Source organism: Coregonus clupeaformis, chromosome 25, assembly GCF_020615455.1.
Source record: "Coregonus clupeaformis isolate EN_2021a chromosome 25, ASM2061545v1, whole genome shotgun sequence".
Lineage (NCBI taxonomy): Eukaryota > Metazoa > Chordata > Actinopteri > Salmoniformes > Salmonidae > Coregonus > Coregonus clupeaformis.
Genome location: NC_059216.1, coordinates 23,577,578 through 23,595,582, shown reverse-complemented (window position 1 = coordinate 23,595,582; position 18,005 = coordinate 23,577,578). Strand labels below are relative to the sequence as shown.

General features: G+C 41.0%; 1 protein-coding gene across 1 annotated transcript; it reads right to left on the bottom strand.

Moving 5' to 3' along the window:
* Positions 1 to 5,250: 5,250 nt before the first annotated feature.
* On the bottom strand, positions 5,251 to 6,708 carry LOC121538910 (potassium voltage-gated channel subfamily F member 1-like). The gene has a single exon (XM_041847074.1). The coding sequence runs from the start codon at positions 6,706 to 6,708 to the stop codon at positions 5,251 to 5,253; it is 1,458 nt and encodes a 485-aa protein (XP_041703008.1).
* Between the last annotated feature and the right edge of the window lie 11,297 nt (positions 6,709 to 18,005).

Sequence of the window (18,005 nt, the reverse complement as noted above, 5' to 3'; positions counted from 1 at the left end):
CAGTTGTTGCCTTCTCACCAAGCTGCTTGCCTATTGTCCTGTAGCCCATCCCAGCCTTGTGCAGGTCTACAATTTTATCCCTGATGTCCTTACACAGCTCTCTGGTCTTGGCAATTGTGGGGAGGTTGGAGTCTGTTTGATTGAGTGTGTGGACAGGTGTCTTTTATACAGGTAACGCAGTTAATACAGGTAATGAGTGGAGAACAGGAGGGCTTCTTAAAGAAAAACTAACAGGTCTGTGAGAGCTGGAATTCGTACTGGTTGGTAGGTGATCAAATACTTAAGTCATGCAATAAAATGCAAATTAATTACTTAAAAATCATACAATGTGATTTTCTGGATTTTTGTTATAGATTCCGTCTCTCACAGTTGAAGTGTACCTATGATAAAAATTACAGACCTCTACATGCTTTGTAAGTAGGAAAACCTGCAAAATCGGCAGTGTATCAAATACTTGTTCTCCCCACTGTATGTGTATGTGTGCGTGTATATATATATATTTGCGAGAAAAAAAACATATGGGGGATTGGAAGTGATGCAGACAATTACATTGATGGAAGTTAAAATATATCTGAAATATTAAAGCTGATCTACCCCCCCAAAAAAAATAAGAAAATAAAAAAAGTATAATATGTGGGTATGTCTCTATAAGCTTGGCACATCTAGCCACTGGGATTTTTGCCCATTCTTCAAGGCAAAACTGCTCCAGCTCCTTCAAGTTGGATGGGTTCCGCTAGTGTACAGCAATCTTTAAGTCATACCACAGATTCTCAATTGGATTGAGGTCTGGGCTTTGACTAGGCCATTCCCAGACATTTAAATGTTTCCCCTTAAACCACTCGAGTGTTGCTTTAGCAGTATGCTTAGGGTCATATTCCTGCTGGAAGGTGAACCTCCGTCCCAGTCTCAAATCTCTGAAAGACTGAAACAGGTTTCCCTCAAGAATTTCCCTGTATTTAGCGCCATACATCATTCCTTCAATTCTGACCAGTTTCCCAGTCCCTGCCAATGAAAAACATCCCCACAGCATGATGCTGCCACCACCATGCTTCACTGTAGTGATGGTGTTCTCGGGGTGATGAGAGGTGTTGGATTTGTGGCAGACATAGCGTTTTCCTTGATGGCCAAAAAGCTCAATTTTAGTCTCATCTGACCAGAGTACCTTCTTCGATATGTTTGGGGAGTCTCCCACATGCCTTTTGGCGAACACCAAGCGTGTTTGCTTATTTTTTTCTTTAAGCAATGGCTTTTTTCTGGCCACTCTTCCGTAAAGCCCAGCTCTGTGGAGTGTACGGCATAAGTGGTCCTATGGACAGATACTCCAATCTCCGCTGTGGAGCTTTGCAGCTCCTTCAGGGTTATCTTTGGTCTCTTTGTTGCCTCTCTGATTAATGCCCTCCTTGCCTGGTCCGTGAGTTTTGGTGGGCGGCCCTCTCTTGGCAGGTTTGTTGTGGTGCCATATTCTTTCAATTTTTTCATAATGGATTTATAATGGATTTAAGTTTCTGATATTTTTTTATAACCCAACCCTGATCTGTACTTCTCCACAACTTTGTCCCTGACCTGTTTGGAGAGCTCCTTGGTCTTCATGGTACCGCTTGCTTGGTGGTGCCCCTTGCTTAGTGGTGTTGCAGACTCTGGGGCCTTTCAGAACAGGTGTAAACATACTGAGATCATGTGACAGATCATGTGACACTTAGATTTCACACAGGTGGACTTTATTTAACTAATTATGTGACTTCTGAAGGTAATTGGTTGCGCCAGATCTTGTTTAGGGGCTTCATAGCAAAGTGGGTGAATACATATGCACGCACCACTTTTCCGTTATTAATTTTTTTAGAATTTTTTTTAACTAGTTATTTTTTTCATTTCACTTCACCAATTTGGACTATTTTGTGTATGTCCATTACATGAAATCCAAATAAAAATCAATTTAAATACAGGTTGTAATGCAACAAAATAGGAAAAACGCCAAGGGGGATGAATACTTTTGCAAGGCACTGTATGTGTTTGTCAGCAAATGTAATGTTTGGGAGCAATCGATAATGTGGATGTGTACTTTTGGTTGAACGAGGCCAGAAAATGTATGCTCTGAGAGTCAAACCTTAACGCATCAACTTTTTTTGTTAGCCTGATCAGTCAATGAATTGTGTGGCGGAGAGTGTGTGCAAAAATGATAGTATGGATGTAAATAGTATGTGTAACTAGATGACACAGGGCTCAATTCAAGCAAACCTGCAATATCTTCCATTTTCTTCTTTCTCTCATGATCAAATAAATTCACAGTAAAAGACTACTAGGGCTGCGTTTACACAGGCAGCCCAATTCAGATCTTTTGCCAATTGTCTGGCATATCTGATACCTATCTGATATTTTACTTAATGCGCAAACAGCAAAAAAAACACATGGAATCTGATCTTTTGACTTCGGATTTATACCACATGCATATGTGGACCTCAGTCCTGATACTATTCTGATGCTCAATATGTGACCTCAGTTTGGACTCTCAAATCAGATTTTTTTTGCTCTGAAGTGGTTATTTTGCACATTATCTGTCATTCCCACAACAACTAGCCCAAAATGTAAAGGAACAGTGACAGGAAATGAGCACTGTATGTTTGTGTTACTTCAGAAGCTGCATTTACACTGGCAGCCCCAATTCTGACCTCCCCTCCCACTAATTGGTCTTTTGACCACTCAGATCAGCTCTTTTGCCAATAATTGGGCAAAAGATCAGAATTGGGCTGCCTGTGTAAATTGAGCCAAAGTGAATGCCAAATCTGATATGGGTCACATAAAACTGAATGTAGACAGTCATAAAAAAAGATTGGACATGAAAAATAAAATCTAAATTGGGTTCTCAGGGTACCTGTGTAAACACAGCATACTGTAGGTAGAAAATAAACATGTAAAGGTATTCAGCTACATGGGAAAAACGCCCCTTTTCATTAAATAACTAAACCAGTGTAAATTGTAGCCACTTATTTCCCATTGTAGTTAGTTTGCCTAAGCATGACCATCATCCACATACCAAATTTGTCACAAATATTTGCTTTTTTGTGTCAGCAATTGGACATTGTTCTTAGTTACACAACCTTACCCATGTAGTGAATATGTTATTCAATGCGTTTGTATGGGCTAATAGCAGTAAGGTCAAAAATAATTTTTCATTAAATATTTATTTTTATATTTTACATTTTACATTTTATTCATTTAGCAGACGCTCTTATCCAGAGCGACTTACAGTTAGTGAGTGCATACATTATATATTTTTTTATATAAGGGGTCTTAAAAAGGGGTCTTAAAATTCTAAATCAAATAGCAAAATGATCCTTGGTGTCACGTTCATTTAAAGACCGGTCCGACCAAGGCGCAGCTTGATATGCGTACATGTTTATTTACGATAAACACACGACAAAACAACAATGGAAACGAAACGTGAAGCCCACCGGTACAACAAACCTTACACGAAACAAGAACCCACAACTAGACAGTGCCAAAAGGCTGCCTAAGTATGATTCCCAATCAGAGACAACGAGCGACAGCTGCCTCTGATTGGGAACCACACCCGCCAACATAGAAATACAAATCTAGAATACTCACACCCTGACCAAACTAGCTAGAGTTTATATACTACTAAGCTATATGGAATTATTTTATATATATATATATATATATATATATATATATATATATATATATATATATATATCATACATCAACTGTTGTTTTTTTCAATTCCCTTTAGAATTTAGTTGTGGTGATTATCTATCATGTTGCCCTTCACTCTGGGCTTTGGCACACAGTCTCAGCCTTTAGTCCAAATCTTTGATTTCCCAGATAAATCCATTGTTTCCCAGACATTCCATGACCCTGGGGCCCTTATTAGCTGTCATTCAGTCAATAAAAAGATATCGAGAGAGAGAGAGAGAGAGATGGGTGGGGCGGCTACTCATGCCTACTTGTATGTAGGCGAGGGTAGCCACTCTCTGAACTGTTCTCCCCATGGAGACAGCATTTTCTCGCACGCACTTACACACAAACACACACACAATGGAGAGATCAAGCGGGGCGCGGCTGGACCGGGCTGGACTGGAAAAAAATATCCACAAGGCTATCTGCGCATAAAAGTTCTGTGCACCGGTATAATAATTACAGGCATGCCCTTAACCCCTATACAAACATCAAAGACATAGGAACAACATGACGCTCAGGTGTGAGCACTGTATTTCAAAACGACTTTCCTCAGCATGCACCTTTCACTAGGGATGGGAATGGGGTGGTTAAGCTCCACATTAGAATGCCTGTCTCCAGATTTGGATACTTATGAGGTCAATTTCAATGTTTTTCATGCAAACGCTTTATTCGATGCTAATTATTGAATAAATACTACTACTACAATTCTCCCCGAAAAACTCAATTCAGAGAAAAACGTCCTCCATTGGATTACTGTTATTGAGAGTCGTTTAGCTGTAGACCCACATAGAGACGAAGTAACTACAGGAGAAAATAGCTCACTAACCAAGTTTCCACCCAACCTTTTTATGCCAGTAAAGTGCATGTCGGATAAAAAATGTAATGAAAGGCCCGATGGAAACAGAACATTTTTCGGTAAACATTCCAAATGTGGACAAAACAAAATACACTAGACAAGGTGGGATCTTTTTGTCGTTAAAATTAATTATGCGAGAAATGTCGGTGGAAACGCTTTTATGCGCAAATATTGATATAATAACCCACATATCGAAGTAAACTTGGAGTCACGCAATGACATGTTGTGTGGTCCTCCCACTATAGGCTATGGCTATGATGAACTTCACAGGGTGGTGAAAGTGCAAGGTGATGAGCTTGATGCTCCTTTCCAATAAATGTCGAGGGTCTTATTCTGGTGGCATGATACAAATGTAAATGTAAACGTAAATGTAAATGTAATGCATGATCATCGATGCTTGTCTGCTGTTTGACAAATAAAAATAATCTCGCTCTTTTGTCCATAATAATCTCATCATGTAGGCAATACATGCGCTCTAGCCAACAGCACGCTCGAGCGCACGTGCCAATACAAGAGTGCACACTTGCTATTTAACTCAACATTTTTGGTGAGAAAACAGTCAGTAGAATTGAAAATGCGATGGAAACTTGTATTTTTATGTGCACTACGTCATACCGCACAGCCTTTTCTCTACAACAAGTCAATTTGATGGAAACATATCTCTGGTGGGAACATGCCATATTGTTTTTATGCGGATTTTAAAATGATTCTGTTTCCGAGCAATAATTTTTCGACTTCAAAGTCCTGGTCGATTCTTCGAGAAGTGGTATACAATTATCACTACGCGAGGTGCGCATAGAGCTCTCCAACGCACCCGCTGCGCCACACTTGCGCTTTGCCTTCATCAGTGAGTCCTCGCTAGACTGCAACTCCATGAGCTCCAGCTTGTGCTTGGCCGCGGTCTCGAGCACTGTCTGCTTGTTGTAAAAAATGACGAAGTTGTTGATAATGGGGTGAATGGGCAACGCGATGGCTATCACCCCACACAGGAAGCTGATGGCTGCGTTGCACTTGCCTAGAGTGGTTTTGGGGTAAATGTCTCCATAGCCCACGGTGGTCATGGTGATAATAGCCCACCAGAAGGACTGTGGGATGCTACTGAAGAGGGTCTCCGGGTGGCTTTGCTCTATGGTGTAGCCCAGTGCTGAGAACACGAATATCCCTATGCCCATGTACATAAGTAGCAACCCCAGCTCTTTGAAACTCCTCTTCAGCGCATAGGTGAGAGTCTGTAGCCCGGAGGAGTGGCGCGCGAGTTTGAAGATGCGGGCGATACGCATGATGCGAAGCGCCTGGACCGCTTGCTGGACCTTGGCCAGATCCATCATGGCCGTACCCAGGTAAGTAAGGGTCAGCACCACGTAGAAGGGCATGATAGCCATGAAGTCTATTATGTTCATAAAGGATAGGAAAAAGTGCAGTTTGTTTGGGCAGGACATAAAACGCAGCAGGTATTCCACGGTGAACCAGCCTATGCAGACTGTCTCGATGGCCTCCAGCATCGGGTGTTCCACAAGGTCCCCCTCTTCATCTTCCACTTGGACTTCTGGAATGGTCCCCACGCACATCACCACGGAGGATACAAGGACGAAGAGGAAAGATGCAATGGCGATAACGCGCGCAGGCAACGAGGACTCCGGTTTCTCCATGAGTTTCCAAAGGAACTTTAGGCACCGCGCTGAGCGGTAGACAGAAGGGTCCCCATCTATATCATCCAAGATAAGCTTCACTTTGTTGGCAATCTCTGCCAGCTCTTCCTCTTTTTCAGTCAGGTAACTTTTACAGCACTCGTCCAAATAGCTTTGGTGAATTTTCCAGAACTCCATCTCTTTAATGAAACAAATTGGACAGATACCTCGTTTGATGTGAATCTCACCGAAGTAATACACGTCAATGATACATCTGAAAGCGTCAGGATCCCGGTCGAAATAAAACTCTTTTTTACCCGGGTCGTAGTCATCACAAAGTGAGTAGATAACGTCGTAATTCAGAGTTGAGCAGTTGATCAGTTCTGCAAGTCGACTCTCCGGGTAGCGGTTAAGCACATCACCGTCTAAAACTAGCCTCACCCCGCCAATGTTCACGGCTATCTCGGCTTCATCCCTTGTATCCAAGCTGTTGCAGTTCTTATATCGGGGTTTGGGTATTGTCCACATCTTTCCTGCTGTCGTAGGCTATTTTCGACGCAGTATAATAACTGGAGGAAAATGTCTAAAAGCAATTAACAGACTTGTTTTTCATGTCGGCCACATGAACAGTTTAAAATGCAGGTAGGAAAGGAGGAAAGGCATTGCGCAAAACCCCGCTCCGTGCTCTTCCATGACCAAGCTGCAAATACACTCTCTCTCTCTCTCTCTCTCTCTCTCTCTCTCTCTCTCTCTCTCTCTCTCTCTCTCTCTCTCTCTCTCTCTCACGCACACGCACACGCACACGCACACACTGCTACTGCTGAGCCTGTGAGCTTTGTGAGCGGATATCACTTGGTTGTCAATTTATGAAACCTTGCTCCATTTCCTGGAAACATTAAACACAAAACCTAATCTTCAAGCACTATTTACAAAACCTCTGACTCCTCTCACAAAATGAAACATTCGCCTCAAAACAGTTTTACCTGTGTTCAAAATCAAACACTGCTCTCAAATCATAAACAAAGTGATCAAAATGATATACACTCTCAAGCAGTCAGTAAACAATACACCGAAAAATAGAAAACACATTGTTCAAAACATACAGTTCTCAGGGAGAAGTACATTTTTAATCTCAAAACAAATTTCATATTTTGCCGTCATTGTCTTTTGATGAAGGAAAACGTGTTCTTTTATAGTAGCTCAAAATTGATCAGAAATTACTACTCTGCTTTGCTCTTTGCAATTTTGTTTTTTGTTCTTCCTCCTCCTTGTACCCCTATTTTTACAGTACTGTACCCTGCATCTCACAAACTTGTCATTTGTCTCTGTGATACTGTAATTCTTGTTCTTTGTTGATATGAACCTGCAACCAGTCAAAATCTATTGAGCAGTCAGTACTGTTAACAAATGGAAAGCACAATGTTCAGGGCCATACAATTTGTCCATTGTACAGTATACAGCCTACAATGCACTGTACTACAGTATACAATACTAAAAGGGACAAAAATATAGTAGTATACTGTACCTGTTCTCTTCTCTGAATGTCCTTACTATGGTGGACACAGAAAATCGGCTCAAATTGGGAAGCACTCTAAGTCCTGCTTCCCTCATTGTCAGTCCATGGACAAGAACATGGTCTATGACTGTTGCTCGAATTTCATCAGATATTTCCACTCTTTGTCTTCCTCTTCGTCCTCCTCTTCCTCTTTCTTGCCCTCCTCCTCCTCTTCCTCCTCGTCGCCCACCTCGCATACGCACTCGTCCTCGTCCTCTCACATTGTTTCTTCTATCCATTCTCAGACTTTCTCCTTCCCACCTTCAACAACCTGTTTGCTCTCTGAACTGGCTTATAATGGTTGTGTCGCATAATTTGAAACAGGTTAAATCAATTTTGAGTGGTTGTGTTCAATCAATGACATGTGTTCTCTATTTGTATTTGATTGTTGCCACTTGTGTTTACCAGTATGGATGAGATGTGCATTAGAGTGCAGAATGTGTTTTGAGAATGAGAATGTGTTTAGAGTTTTGCTGAAAAGTCTAAGTGAGATCTGCAAATTGTGTTTTACGATGTGAAATGGTTTAAGGTATTGACAACAGACTGCATAATTACCTAAATGAGTCCAGGCAACTGAGAACTTTGTTCAGCCAATGGGTTTTAGTGTTTTAGCAATTGAGAAAAACTGTAACACAAGTATTGTCAAACATATGCGTCAAACTCTATGAGTAAACCGGCTGACTGCTACCATTTCAGTCAACTCGTTTACGCATACAGTTTGACGCATACCGAAAGTATGCACCACACAGAACGCACTGCAACTGCTTCTGCAACACAATGCTGCAAGGCAAACGCGGCGTTCCATTGGAAATGAATGTACTTCTGGTGTACCAAAACGCAATGACACAGTTGGTATGTTTAAAGCATAAATGAAATGTGTTTACGCGTGATCAGGGGTGTATTCATTCCGCCGACTCTGTTGAAAAACGTTTCTTAAACAGAAGAACGTGATAAACCTACCTGAATTTGTTCAATAGAAACTCTTGTTTGTAACGGTTGGACTAATGATGACACCCTATATCACCTAGCTGCAGGCAAGCGTGTGCAAGGCGGTATTGAATGTGGCACTGTCTGTCCATGTGTCACCTCAAATTTCTCTCTCGACCTGTGTGCACCTATGTTGTAAACTTAGGCTAGGTTGTAGCAACCTCATGATGGGTATAGGGAAAATGTAAGTATCATGTAGTAGCCTAAACCTACCACTGTTACATTGAACTGGGTGAATGGAATATGAATGACAGTCATCCAATATGCTGTAATAGAAATAAGGCCATGCTTATTATATATATTTTTGTCATCCCTCATCTTAAACGGCACCGACTGCCACTGGTCTATAATATATATAAAGGGTGTTAAGATACTGTATTAATGTTTCAAGAAAGGAGTGTACATATTTGGCCTGGCGAAGCGGTTTTATGCGCTGGAAGCCGATAATTATGAGTTTTTTCTCCACTGGTCTCGGCTGGTCTCGGGAAGAAATTACGAGTCCTCACTGTCCAAGACCGAGTCCAAATGTATCCGACACCGAGACACTCAATATGTGGTCTCGAGACCGGACTACAAGACTGGTTAACGCTAAAGGAATAGGTAATTTGAGATGTTTTATTTATCTTAGTAACTAGAATCAAGAACGTTAGATAATTAGGCTTGATAGGGGGTAAAAGCTAACTGGTAGCCTAGGTAGTTATCAAATAACCAAATTGCCTTCCCTTCAGCGATTGTTTTATTTACCCCTTATCAAGCCTCAAGGTGACAGCTAACGTTTTAAAATGTTTAGGCATATTTTGTATTACTCCTTAATATAAGCTATGTTGGGATTTGTTTTCTAATAATTGGATTGAAGTGATGAATAGCTTAGAATGAATGCATTAATGAGGAGCATAGGTTTGTACTATACTGATTTAAATTGTTTCACATAACAGGCTGTGATTCATGTGTGGAACGTTAGGGGAAGGACAGATAAGACTTGTATTTCTTACAGATACGAACACTGCCTCTTTGTTGTCTGTGAACCGTTGTCTGTGAACCGTCCTTGGATGTAGGAACGTACAGTCTTTTGGGTGCTAACTCTACAGGTTATTATGATAGCAACTTATGCCTGGGAACGGTGGAGCGCCAAGGGGTGGGACTAACCCGTGCGCCAACGGATTGGCTGAGGAAAGTCTAAACCACACTCAGTCCTTTACTCTGATTGGCCAACAGAAGAGGTGGGAACTCTCTGTCAGAGTATTTGAGAAAGTACCTGTAAACAATGGTTTAGTTCTCTGAGTGCCCTGCGTGGTATTTCAGTGGACCCGTATATACGAACCTTCATACTTATCATACATACATTTTGCATATAATAAATTAAGCTTGGATTGAAGATCTCTTGATTCTTATTCCAATACCAGATTTGAATTATGCAATTTCTAACAATTGGTGACCTCCGACTGTGATCTGGTAACGGAACTTCGCTGGAATTCACCCAGCCTATTGGACATCACTGTCGTCGAACTGTGTGTTTCACAAAGTGCCCGGGCTTCTAAAAACACAGGTAAGCAGACACCCATTGTTAAATAACTAAAGTTCTGCATATTGGCTTCATCCAAATTAATTTTGTGAAACACCTGTTTGATGTAAGTGAACCCTATTGTACTATAAATAACAATTACAGTATACTACTTCGATTTCATAATATACTATGCAAATGTTTGATAATTGTGATGGTTAAACCCATGGGAGTGCGAGCTATGACTAAGGCTCATAGGAGGTACTTTAAAATAGATTAGACAGTGCGACGCTATGACTGAGGCTCATAGGAGGTACTTTAAAATAGATTAGACAGTGCGACGCTATGACTAAGGCTCATAGGAGGTACTTTAAAATAGATTAGACAGTGCGAGCTATGACTGAGAGACTCATAGGAGGTACTTTAAAAGTTAGACAGTGCGAGTGTTATCGTATGCATGAGAGTGTGAATGATAAACCTGTATACCTTGATAGAAAACTAATTGGGAATTAAAACGTCTGTGGCTGTCCAAACTGTATAATTTGGGAATAACTGTTGGGTTTGTGGTTGCTTAAACCATATAACCCGTTAATAACAATTGGGAACATAAAGCTAAAGTGATGAATGACTAGTGTGACTGAACTGAAACGTTTGAGCTGATATGATTGAACTGTGGCGTTTGATGTTTGACCCTGCAAAATACTGGTTAAACAATTAGACTGAAATAATTTGGTTTATCGTTGAAATATAAACATGCACCAACTTTAACTAATTAGGTGGGAATAATTTGATTTAAATAACTAGATTAAAGTACTTTAAATAACGACAGAATATTGGAAACACTAACACAGCTCCTCAAAAGAGCCTGCTCCCAGAGGAAGAGAGAGTTGCGAGGGGAGGGGCTGGAGAGAGCGAAAGTGTGGCTTTTGGAGCCAGGAAAGACTGGGAGTTGGCTGGGAACACCACGGGGTGATTATTTGAGAGGTGCCTGGGGGTTTCTGACGATGGATATTCTGAACTTGCTCACCCGTTCATCATGGGTGGGAAAGTGGAGAATATTTACATTTGCATTTTTTGTAATTTGGCAGATGCTCTTGTCCAGAGCGACTTGCAGGAGCGATTGGGGTTGAGTGCCTTGCTCGAGGGCACATCGGCAGATTTTTCGCCTGGTCGGCTCGGGGATTGGAACCGGCGACCTCTCGGTTGTTGGCGCGGCGCTATTGATCACTAAGCTGCCTGCCGCCACATATGAGTTTAAGGTTGTGACGTTGTTTGATCATGTGATAAGGTTTAATGGCTAATTGGACCATAACTAATGTGGTTATGGAAGTAATGTATCAATAGTGGAGAACCAATAGGGGGCTCCATTGAACTATTATGGTTTATTTGGCATTTCGGTGGCATGAGGCGAAGTCAACGGCTGGTGTGGGTGGTGACCGGATGCTACTGAGTATTTAGTTTGGTAATGTTGAATGGACTATTTGTAGCGTGTTTTGGGGTTAAATAGAAAAACTAACTTATTCAATAGGGAATGGGTGAAGGGAGAAAGAGTTTTTTGCTGAGGTGAAAGCTACTGCGATTTTCATTTGGTGACGTCACTTGCTCTATGAACTGGGAGTAGTTACTTTGAGAGCATCGCAGATGGAGTGGAGTGCCTGGCGATGTATGTAAAGGGTTCCTGGTTCGAAAACAGGTAGGGACAGTGAGTAAAGCTTTCGCAGTGGGGCTATATACCTAGATTACTATGTGGATTGAGAAATGTGAAAGGTTGAATTAGATAGCTTAAATAGAAGTATTCTAGAAAGGTCTATGAAAATATGTTATAAGGTTACCATGCGCTTTCCCCGAAGGAGCAAGGGGAGGGTGAGAGACAGTACAGTTCAGATGGTAGGAACATCATTAAATGTATGCTTATCAACGATAGCAAGTGTTTGTTTTATTAATTAGGGCATAATCAGAGAGAACAGTTAAATAAACTGAATAGCGAACTGAAATGGGTTAGCGGGAAAATATAAATTTTTGGCACATTTTAGAACGATAATGTATTTTGGTTACGTGGATGCAAGTGACATTGGCTGTTGTGATGGGGGAATAGCGCCAGCCTGTGGTGGGTTCTGGAATTGTTACATAAAACAAACTTATATTTTAAACTAAAGTGATGGAGTAGGCTACAATTATAACATTATCAGAAAAAAGGCACAATTTAATGTGAAATAGTTATTACAATTATTATCATTGATCCAGTAATGATATAAGGATAGTAGAGGAAGGCAGGGGATTTAATCTCATTTAGGGAAGTTATATTAGGAAGAAAATACCATTAAATGAGGGAACATTTGATGTAACCGTGATTGTATTGGCTAAAAACTAAAATATGACATTTACAGGGGCGACAGATTTTCCTAGGGGGTTGAACAAATAATTGATAATGGATCATTTGAGATGAGATCACATGTAGCAGAGTTAGGGTAATCAATTAAATAATCATTGTATACTCGAGGAATTTTGAGTGGTTTTATGGATTAGTTATGAGGAATTAGATTGATACAAACAATTATTGATGGGTTAAGACTGGGGATATCTGTATCATGTTTTGTGTGTACTACCATCTTTAGATTATAACCAGGAGAAAGAGATTAGCTCATCTCAGTTAGGCAGTATTTAGGTCATAAAAGTGAGCTACCAAATTAACTGAGGCCTGGCTATTTGTGGTTGTTATTTTTCAAATTGGGTTTTTCAAACAAAAAACAACACACCTAGTATGATGTTTATAAAGCCTTGTTGTTTCAATTTTGGGGGGTTTTCAGCAGGTCAAGGGTGATAGGTCTTAGAGGAGCACACACAGGGAATTGTTGGGTATACTATGGGATGGAACAGTTCATTGAATAATTTCAATTGCCTCTGAACTCTGTTTTAACCTTCTGGTGTTAATTAATCATCCACACTAGTAAATACTAAAGGCATGAGAGGAGGACTTTAAGATAGTTTATTTGACTAAGTTGAGGGTAATTTATAATATTGTGAAAATTGTGAAGAAGATTATAATTTGGTATGGATGGTATGGTAGGAGATGGTAGGATTAAATAATAAATATATACGAAGGAGAGAAAAAAAAAAAAAAAGGATTAGAAATTGAGAGCTGAACATGTATGTGTGAAGATAATTTATTAACCACACCTGTATGTCAGAGGTTTTGTGCTCCACAGGTGAACTAAAGGAGAAGGTGACCCACTCTATCTAACCAGGAGACTGAAGCAGGCCTGGCGGGAAGGGCTCTACCAAGTACTGCCTTTGCCAGCAGAATAGCTGAGAGATCCATCTGGGTGCATGTCACTCACTGCAAAAAGGTAAACCCAGCTACACCTGACGAACAAACACAGAGTTAGGAGAAAGAACCGATCACCACTAGGGCTCGGGGGTTGGCTCCTTAACGAAGATTCCCTTACCCTGTCTGATCATCCCTGTGTGAGTTCGATAGAAGGTGAAGCAATGGGTTGGCCTCTGGCGTCTGACATGTTCTCAGGGTGAGGGTGGGGATTCACAGGTCTCCCGACGGTAGGTAGCTGTCTGATTGTGGGGGCCATATTCCTAACACACAGACCCTCCTGATCAGCCAGAAGTAGTAGGGAAAGGGGAAGTACTAGGGACTTTAGGGAAGGACATCACCATATGTATGTCACCATGTACATCCTGGGACTATGTAGTTGCTTATACCAAGCGGGGGGGATATGTCAATCTCCATACACAGTTTAGGGACAGGTGTGGTATTGTGAAAGTAGGGAATTATCAGAAATGGCAGTGCGACCCATATAAGGGTAGGTACTGTCTGAAAGTCTGAATTATGCTAAAACAGATTACAGACCTGACAAGTGAGATATCCTCTTCAACTGGGGCACCCTATAGAGTAAACCTCTCTGAGGGAGGTAGTGAGACAGTGCAAACTATTGACCTGAAGGAAGTAGTACAGATGGAGATGGAGTAAATAGATTTTAACCTGTGGTTGGAATGTATTCAGTATACGGTCTAAAGAGGACTGTTGTACCTGTAGGACAGCCAAACCAAGGTTAACAACTACTCCGTTCCCCTTGACAGGCTTTAACTCTCTGTCAGGTTTATCCTCCATGCAAGCCACCTGGGAATGTGGTGAAAGAGTCTTGTAGTAACTTGCACTATCTGTATCCCCCGATAACAAAGTCATCCCGACCTGGGTTGCCTCAGTTTGAAATCACAGGGGATTCTAATTGTTTTTCTAGGACTAGTAAGACAGGATACAGGGTAGGGCCTCTTAGCTCCTGCTCCCACACAGAGAATATCACAACTAAAAGAGACCATGACTAATCTCTCCTCTTTGTTGCAGACAGAGGATTTTAGGAATCAAAACCAGGCCCGTGCTGACATCTGATGGTTGTGTGGTGATAACTGATTGTGAACTCACCTACATACGCAAACAATCAAACGTGTCAGAGACTGGTGAGTTGTCACGTAGAAAGTAGGACCTCCTCCCGGGATCCTTTGATGAAAGGATATATATTGATGGGATCCACAATCAGATCGCAGCTGGGTTTGAATCAAGTATTTTCTGGTGGTCAACAATTAATAAAAATGTAGATTGGATAAATTATATTTAATATAACCAGCAAAATATGTATAAACCACACTCGTGATGCAATAAAGGGATTGGCTGAGCAGACAGCACCAACTAGCTTAATGACATGGCAGAATAGAATAGCTTTAGATATGCTTTTGGCTGAGCGGGATAGGGTTTGTGTTCTGTTTGGATATATGTGCTGTACTTTCATCTCCAACAACACAGCACCGGACGGGTCCGTGACCAAAGCGCTTCAGGGACTCACCACGCTGGCGAACAAACTGGCTGAGAACTCTGGTATTGATAGCTCCATAAACGGTTGGTTTGATAACATATTTGGTAAATGGAAAACTATTGTTGTAACTATTCTGGGTGAAGTTATAGCTTCTATGGGTATACTTGTTCTTTGTGGATGTTGTCTTATTTCCTGTGTCTGAGGGTTGGTGAGAAAAGGAGATGGAGAAGGTGGTTTCCAAACAGATGGTGAGATACGGCCCAATCCCGGACTCCGACCTAAGGAATGAAGGATATGACCTACCAGACTTGGAGGAGTGACACCCTAGGGTGTCTAAAGGGGGCCAAAATGTACTTCCCTGTTGGTGTTTTATGTTTTAATAATCTTATGTTTTGTGTTCTATTAATCCTGTGTTTTATGCTTTATTAATCAAGTTAACCATTGGGAATGTTTGTCTTTCCTTATGTGAAGGTTTGAAGTGCCTGGGTGACTTGTAGCCAACCGTTTGCAAGTTGGGTGTAGATGGAAGGACTGAAGGCCTTTTATTATCAAATTGTCTATTAATAAAAGTGTGATTCTTTTTGTTTGTATTGTATTTTAATGAGTGACATCCTAGAGGGTGTCAAAAGGGGGATTGTTGGGATTTGTTTTCTAATAATTGGATTGAAGTGATGAATAGCTTAGAAGGAATGCATTAATGAGGAGCATAGGTTTGTACTATACTGATATAAATTGTATCACATAACAGGCTGTGATTCATGTGTGGAACGTTAGGGGAAGGACAGATAAGACTTGTATTTCTTACAGATACGAACACTGCCTCTTTGTTGTCTGTGAACCGTTGTCTGTGAACCGTCCTTGGATGTAGGAACGTACAGTCTTTTGGGTGCTGACTCTACAGGTTATTATGATAGCAACTTATGCCTGGGAACGGTGGAGCGCCAAGGGGTGGGACTAACCCGTGCGCCAACGGATTGGCTGAGTAAAGTCTAAACCACACTCAGTCCTTTACTCTGATTGGCCAACAGAAGAGGTGGGAACTCTCTGTCAGAGTATTTGAGAAAGTACCTGTAAACAATGGTTTAGTTCTCTGAGTGCCCTGCGTGGTATTTCAGTGGACCCGTATATACGAACCTTCATACTTATCATACATACATTTTGCATATAATAAATTAAGCTTGGATTGAAGATCTCTTGATTCTTATTCCAATACCAGATTTGAATTACGCAATTTCTAACAGCTACCAAGCCAACATATTTAGCAAGCTAGCTAACTAGCAACTTGGTAAGCTAGCTAGCTTGTTCCAGTTAGTTTTCTCGTCATGAATGAAGCAGGTAGAGTACTAGCAACCTTATGGTATGGTTATGTGAAATGACAATATTTTCTTGCAATATCGACACAATTTTGATTCATAATTTATGCATTGACAGTTTGTAGTGTATCACAGTCCAACACTAACACCACGTTGGGTCTGGACTGTGAGGTACCGCCACTGACGACCCAATCTGCACCCATGGCATCCATCGTTCATAACAAACAGGGCAGTCATGAGTATTGAGGGTGTACTAAAATTAAATTTTTAGCAAAGATTGGCCTACGTTTGCATCTTTACAGAAAACATATGTTGTGATTGGAGCTCTGTATTTGCTATGCTGCATTTTAAAAACAGAAATAGCAGAAATGTGATTTGGAAATAGCAACTTGGATTAAATATGACGATGTTTGCCTTTCCATGCCTTGTATAGCCTACTATTGAATATGATGCAAATGTATGCTCAGATATGTCACCTTCATGTGAAGAAGCACAATGATTTTCGCCGCCTGAACAGGTAAAATAATTTGGGTGCTGGACATTTCATGAGTCGGATTTAGCCCGTTTTCGATCAGACACACGAGGATGTAAGGATATCTATTGAAATGATGCATTTCTTTTTAGAAATATGGATACATAAATGATCAGGTAATGACGAGATATGATACATTTCTGAAAATATGTGGATTCGTTCATGCCTAAGTATAAAGGCTTAGATATGTCAACATGTTGACACGCATGCTTTCCGGAGTTAGAATATTCTACAAATATGTAAGCGGGTGCAAGAGCATCAGGCACGTGTCGTGAACGTATCTCACCCCAGATATCTCCCTGGACTCATAGCAGGGAGATTTCTGAGGTCCGGATTGAATGCGTGTAGAAACTGTCCCATTACGGAGAATATCCTAGCTCCGTATATGAAAGTAAGGACATGCATATCTCGAGCATGTCTACTCCTTCTATCTAATAAAATGTCAGATAAAGATATCCCCTGATATTGACCCTTTTCGCCCAGTGTTGATACTGACAATGCAGATTCCTTAACCTCTAGTGTCCAATTTCAGACTCACAAGTTTACAGTTACCCTGTGGATAATGCAGAGACAGAGAGTTACTGAAACAATTCCACACAAGATATAGAATTAGGGGTTAATGTTCATGAACATCAAATGTATACTTACCATGCAGATTCCTTAAAGGGGAAGTTCAACCTGGGGGAATCTGGGCTTGTTTTTATCATGTCCGAGGCATTTCTAGGACAGTGGGATGTGTTTCACACATAATTGCCCAGGAGGAAGGCAGATCTGGCCTTTGCACGCTGAATGATACACCCTATGACGGCTTCCACTGTATTGATGGGGGGGGTAAGATCTAAAAATAAATGTAGTCCTGCTTTGTGGCATTTCACAAAGGCTCTATGTTATACTGATCGCACTATACATTTTTGTGTGTGTAGATATGGTTGTCCTTGTTCGATAGAGCCATTGGACATCTTTCAGTGATGTTCCTATTGACGGATTCACTGCTAAATATACAAGCTGACAAATTTTTTTAGGTCTCTGAAAGACTACAATTTATGTTGGGGGGTGCTTCATGCTCTGGCAGCCGTCCCTCCCCCAAGGTGGGCGTTTTTTAAAAGGAGGCCGA